At 44.5% G+C, this 6764-nt stretch overlaps 1 protein-coding gene across 1 annotated transcript; it reads left to right on the top strand.

Annotated features, from left to right (window-relative positions):
* The first annotated feature begins 3064 nt into the window (after window positions 1-3064).
* Window positions 3065-6543, top strand: LOC138977888 (SUMO-interacting motif-containing protein 1-like). Its single transcript, XM_070350495.1, has 2 exons — window positions 3065-4100; window positions 5153-6543. Exons 1-2 carry the CDS (start codon window positions 3065-3067, stop codon window positions 6541-6543), a joined length of 2427 nt encoding a protein of 808 aa, XP_070206596.1.
* Window positions 6544-6764: the final 221 nt, after the last annotated feature.

Genomic DNA, 6764 nt, shown 5'->3' with positions numbered 1-6764 from the left:
ACGCTTTTCTTCCAGTCTGAAAATGTACAGAGCTGCGATCATACGTGTGAGTTCAGTAAGGGTTGAGCGTATTTCTTTTCTTTTTAAGTGTTTATGACTTTTCGTTGTGGATTTTGCGATTACAGAGATAAGTTGCAAATTGACCATGAGTCGCCGCGGTAATTGTCAACATTGATTGGGTCCTTGAGAGTGAATGCTTACAATCGTTGTCCTCGGAAACACAAATCCAAAGCCGCGATGGTTCCACACATCAAACAATCAGCCTGATTGGCTTTTACTTTGACAATCCACGTTTCACCTGAAAGCTCAAACCCATTCACCACCTCGATTTATTGCATGGGAAACATGAGATTTATTTCCCAGGTGTTTGGTAATGAAATCTCGTGAAAATGATGACAAATCTCCTTACTGTTGGATTGACGGGGTGATAAAGGACAATTCACAATCATTTTTGAATCAATTATTAAATTGTCAATTTTAAGCAGAATTTGTATAACTTTAATGAACACTTTTTATTTTTGTTTTTTAATATTTCAGGTTGAAACGTAATCCAATCGTGCGGCCTAAAATAAAGATTACAAAATGAGGTCGCCCCAGTTCCGCCTCAATATTTTTTTCAAGCAGGATATGACGAACGTCATCACATACATTCATCTAAAGAAAAAAAGAAAGAAAAAAAGGTCTTGAAACATCTGGGAGGATTCACAAGAACAGTTTCATGGAGATCTTGCACTTTTCTGGGAATCGCTCTACGCACGATTTTGTTTTCTTTAAAAGTAATCATGGGGTTTTTTTTTACAAGAAAATCATTTTCAGAAATATTGCGTCTATGGTCCACCGGCTTTCACAAGTTGTTAACCGACATACATATCTCATTTCTCTCATGTGTGTATTCACTTATCACATTTACAACTTTCCTTTGCAATGTCTTCAGTTACTACTTTCCAGAAGGTTCAAAAACGGTTCTAACGGAATTAAAGGCTTCGTTTTACCTACTCTTCGGCCTTAAAATTAGGTTATAACGAACCTTTTTCAAAACCGTCGTGGCAAATCGAATTATACACCTGAGGACAGGCACAATACTGAGCAATGAAATTCTGACATGAGCATCAAAAATAAAAAATGCTCAGATGGAAAAGTCTATGATTGTAATGGGAGCTAAAACACAGCTTTACCGGAAATAAAAGTCAAAACATAATTGCCTTCATGTCTCTTTCCTTTATTGATCGTCAATCATAGGTATGCATGGACAATGATGTAAGTATTTGGTGGACACCAACTGCAAGATATTTCTATCAAGTTAAAACTTTTGGAATCTTTGATTTTGTCTAGTGTTTGAGTTACATTTTATCCATAAAATCCAGCCAGACAGCACCTACATTTTGTGTAAATCAATTGAGCAAGAAATAGTTGTTGTGAAGACACCATTACTTACATCATTTGGCAAGTCCATCACTTTTTTACAAGAACAAGATTAGGCAGCATTGTAATGCTGCTGATTTAATTGATCACCTTTCTGGTAGACCATGCAACACAACTGAAAACAAAAGTGAAGGCCTGAAAATAATATGGCAAGTGAATCAGATGTAGCGTAAGTTATGAAGACACCAAGCGTAAGTTATGAAGACACCAAAATTGTGAAGTCTGTTATGCTTGAATTCTAGTACTCTTGAAATCTAGTCTGGTGTGTAAGAGGTTCCTGATACAGTTTGAAATGATCTCACTCATTCGATTCATTGCAACAATGGCAAATATTCACAGTTACAGGCAAAGTCTGAAAATTATTACGTAAGTTATTTTTGACACCAGAATTGTTGTGTCCAACATTACCAACATCATCAATTTAAACAAATGCTGGTGATTTTGCATAAAACATGAACAAAAGTAGTTGCCTGTTGGGTAACTCAACTGAATACAGCAAAATCAATTAGGGATTGATGATTCTTGAAGTTCGTCTGTCTGAAAAACTCTTGAGATGTCGTAAGTTTGCGCGAAACGCCAAAGACACGAACAACTTCCAGGTCAAAATACCTCCTCTCAATGCATTGTGGGAAAGGTGAAGGCCATTTATTCTTAATCTGTGGAAATTTCCGCAGTGCATTGAGTCGATTGACATTCGTTCATATGCCTGTGTCGACTTCGCGTTAGATTTTGGAAGTGCAAAAACGTAAGTAACGCAGTGACGCAAAACGTCGGATATTGCCTTTCACACATTCTTTCACAAAGCTAGGTCTTTTGATTGCTTTTATTTGTGCTAGATTGTGTCATTTTATTCAGTAACTTTCAATTATCAGTGGAAATATCGAGTTGCATGTGAAAGATATGATGATGGTATGGACTTAGATCAGCGTGTGAAGTGAGACACGAAGCATTACTTACAGAATGCAATTTTTTCGTCCACGCTAACGACACATTTTACGGTAAAGAAAGAAAATGAGCATATCTAATTGTTAAATACACTTAGTTTGACCAAAATAAATACAAACATGACACTACAAACTGCTTCACTTACCATTGTGCTTTCTCAAACAAGACCACTCATTTTTGTCAGGTTTCAGTGGCCATTTTAAGTTGTATTTTCAATAGAAAATAATCAAAAACAAAATAACCATCAACAGAAAAAATCATCTGTAAAATGATATTAATTCTTTATTCTCTCTTTAATCACAATACAACAACATTAACAACCAGAAGAAAACAGTTCTTTGCAAAAAAAATCCAGAAAGTGGCTACCATTCATTTTGTACTTTTTGCTCAGTATTGTGCCTGACCTCACCTCCAAGTACCCCCGACCCCCTCCCCCCTCTCTTCGCATCCTCTTTGTTTCCCCTTCACCCTTGTTTAATGTCTGCCGCCTATTTTCGGTTTTCATCTTGGCTGAAATGCAAATGGCGCGACTTGTACTGCTTCTAGTCAAGTAGACCCGGCGTCCTTAACCAAGCGAGCGCGTTGGGTCACGGCTTGTCATCTTGCCAGACAATTACATTTGTCGGGAGGTTAAACAAAAGTTTGCAGACTCACCTACAAGTGGGTCAAAGCTATGGACGTTAAGGCGTGTTTGAAGATGCAAGGAAGCGTGGTAGCATTCGACGGTAATAGATTGGAAACACAGGGTAGCGTAGCGGTGTCCACGGGTAATAGATTGGAAACACAGGGTAGCGTAGTGGTGTCCACGAGTAATAGAAGGGAAACACAGGGTAGCGTAGTGGTGTCCACGGGTAATAGATTGGAAACACAGGGTAGCGTAGTGGTGTCCACGGGTAATAGATTGGAAACACAGGGTGGCGTAGTGGTGTCCACGGGTAATAGATTGGAAACACAGGGTAGCGTAGCGGTGTCCACGGGTAATAGATGGGAAACACAGGGTAGCGTAGTGGTGTCCACGGGTACAAGAAGGGAAACACAGGGTAGCGTAGTGGTGTCCACGGGTACAAGAAGGGAAACACAGGGTAGCGTAGCGGTGTCCACGGGTACAAGAAGGGAAACACAGGGTAGCGTAGCGGTGTCCACGGGTACAAGAAGGGAAACACAGGGTAGCGTAGCGGTGTCCACGGGTACAAGAAGGGAAACACAGGGTAGCGTAGTGGTGTCCACGGGTACAAGAAGGGAAACACAGGGTAGCGTAGTGGTGTCCACGGTTAAGAGTTGGGAAACACAGGGTAGCGTAGTGGTGTCCACGGTTAAGAGTTGGGAAACACAGGGTAGCGTAGTGGTGTCCACGGTTAAGAGATGGGAAACACAGGGTAGCGTAGCGGTGTCCACGGGTAATAGATTGGAAACACAGGGTGGCGTAGTGGTGTCCACAGGTAATAGATTAGAAACACAGGGTAGCGTAGTGGTGTCCACGGGTAATAGATTGAAAACACAGGGTAGCGTAGTGGTGTCCACGGGTAATAGATTGAAAACACAGGGTAGCGTAGTGGTGTCCACGGGTAATAGATTGGAAACACAGGGTAGCGTAGCGGTGTCCACGGTTAAGAGATGGGAAACACAGGGTAGCGTAGCGGTGTCCACGGGTAATAGATTGGAAACACAGGGTAGCGTAGTTGTGTCCACGGGTAATAGATTGGAAACACAGGGTGGCGTAGTGGTGTCCACGGGTAATAGATTGGAAAAACACAGGGTAGCGTAGTGGTGACCACGGTTAAGAGATGGGAAACACAGGGTAGCGTAGCGGTGTCCACGGGTAATAGATTGGAAACACAGGGTAGCGTAGTTGTGTCCACGGGTAATAGATTGGAAACACAGGGTGGCGTAGTGGTGTCCACGGGTAATAGATTGGAAACACAGGGTAGCGTAGTGGTGACCACGGTTAAGAGATGGGAAACACAGGGTAGCGTAGCGGTGTCCACGGGTAATAGATTGGAAACACAGGGTAGCATAGCGGTGTCCACGGTTAAGAGATGGGAAACACAGGGTAGCGTAGTGGTGTCCACGGGTAATAGATTGGAAACACAAGGTAGCATAGTGGTGTCCACGGGTAATAGATTGGAAACACAGGGTAGCGTAGTGGTGTCCACGGGTAATAGATTGGAAACACAGGGTAGCGTAGTGGTGTCCACGGGTAATAGATTGGAAACACACGGTAGCGTAGTGGTGTCCACGGGTAATAGATTGGAAACACAGGGTAGCATAGTGGTGTCCACGGGTAATAGATTGGAAACACAGGGTAGCATAGTGGTGTCCACGGTTAAGAGATGGGAAACACAGGGTAGCGTAGTGGTGTCCACGGGTAATAGATTGGAAACACAGGGTAGCATAGTGGTGTCCACGGGTACAAGAAGGGAAACACAGGGTAGCGTAGTGGTGTCCACGGGTAATAGATTGGAAACACAGGGTAGCATAGTGGTGTCCACGGGTAATAGATTGGAAACACAGGGTAGCGTAGTGGTGTCCACGGGTAATAGATTGGAAACACAGGGTAGCATAGTGGTGTCCACGGGTACAAGAAGGGAAACACAGGGTAGCTTAGTGGTGTCCACGGGTAATAGATTGGAAACACAGGGTAGCGTAGTGGTGTCCACGGGTAAGAGAAGGGAAACACAGGGTAGCGTAGTGGTGTCCACGGGTAATAGATTGGAAACACAGGGTAGCGTAGCGGTGTCCACAGGTAATAGATTGGAAACACAGGGTAGCGTAGTGGTGTCCACAGGTAATAGATTGGAAACACAGGGTAGCGTAGCGGTGTCCACAGGTAATAGATTGGAAACACAGGGTAGCGTAGTGGTGTCCACGGGTAATAGATTGGAAACACAGGGAGGCGTAGTGGTGTCCACGGGTAATAGATTGGAAACACAGGGTAGCGTAGCGGTGTCCACGGGTAATAGATTGGAAACACAGGGTGGCGTAGTGGTGTCCACGGGTAATAGATTGGAAACACAGGGTGGCGTAGTGGTGTCCACGGGTAATAGATTGGAAACACAGGGTAGCATAGTGGTGTCCACGGTTAAGAGATGGGAAACACAGGGTGGCGTAGCGGTGTCCACAGGTAATAGATTGGAAACACAGGGTAGCGTAGCGGTGTCCACAGGTAATAGATTGGAAACACAGGGTAGCGTAGTGGTGTCCACGGGTAATAGATTGGAAACACAGGGTAGCGTAGCGGTGTCCACAGGTAATAGATTGGAAACACAGGGTAGCGTAGTGGTGTCCACGGGTAATAGATTGGAAACACAGGGTAGCGTAGCGGTGTCCACAGGTAATAGATTGGAAACACAGGGTAGCGTAGTGGTGTCCACGGTTAAGAGAAGGGAAACACAGGGTAGCGTAGCGGTGTCCACGGGTAATAGATTGGAAACACAGGGTAGCGTAGTGGTGTCCACGGGTAATAGATTGGAAACACAGGGTAGCGTAGCGGTGTCCACGGTTAAGAGAAGGGAAACACAGGGTAGCGTAGTGGTGTCCACGGGTAATAGATTGGAAACACAGGGTAGCGTAGTGGTGTCCACGGGTAATAGATGGGAAACACAGGGTAGCGTAGTGGTGTCCACGGGTAATAGAAGGGAAACACAGGGTGGCGTAGTGGTGTCCACAGGTAATAGATTGGAAACACAGGGTAGCGTAGTGGTGTCCACGGGTATTAGAAGGGAAACACAGGGTAGCGTAGCGGTGTCCACAGGTAATAGATTGGAAACACAGGGTAGCGTAGTGGTGTCCACGGGTAATAGATTGGAAACACAGGGTAGCGTAGTGGTGTCCACGGGTAATAGAAGGGAAACACAGGGTAGCGTAGTGGTGTCCACGGGTAATAGATTGGAAACACAGGGTAGCGTAGTGGTGTCCACGGGTAATAGATTGGAAACACAGGGTAGCGTAGTGGTGTCCACGGGTAATAGAAGGGAAACACAGGGTAGCGTAGTGGTGTCCACGGGTAATAGATTGGAAACACAGGGTAGCGTAGTGGTGTCCACGGGTATTAGAAGGGAAACACAGGGTAGCGTAGCGGTGTCCACAGGTAATAGATTGGAAACACAGGGTAGCGTAGCGGTGTCCACAGGCGTGACCGACGAAGAACAGGGCGTCACATCAGGTGGAAACCGCTGATACTGCATTTCTTCGGGAGGTTTCCGCAAAAAATAGATCTTACACGATTCGCGCGAAACAGTTGAGAAGCAGACGCTCTCTGAGAAACTTTGCATAATAGACTGATAGAGTGTCTTCCCTTTGTTCGTCTCGTGATAACGTTATTTTGTATGATAATGATTCACTTGCAAATTAAAGTATACGACTTGGTGTTTTAATGGTAAATGTAAATAGAAATGTGT

This window comes from Littorina saxatilis, linkage group LG10 (genome assembly GCF_037325665.1).
Source record: "Littorina saxatilis isolate snail1 linkage group LG10, US_GU_Lsax_2.0, whole genome shotgun sequence".
Taxonomy (NCBI): domain Eukaryota; kingdom Metazoa; phylum Mollusca; class Gastropoda; order Littorinimorpha; family Littorinidae; genus Littorina; species Littorina saxatilis.
This window is presented reverse-complemented; position numbering and strand designations above follow the sequence as displayed.

Coding starts and splice junctions, on each gene's coding strand:
- LOC138977888 (XM_070350495.1), top strand. CDS start 3,065: ATGCAAGGAAGCGTGGTAGCATTCGACGGTAATAGATTGGAAACACAG. Junction 4,101..5,152: donor TGGCGTAGTGGTGTCCACGG/GTAATAGATTGG, acceptor TGGTGTCCACAG/GTAATAGATTGGAAACACAG.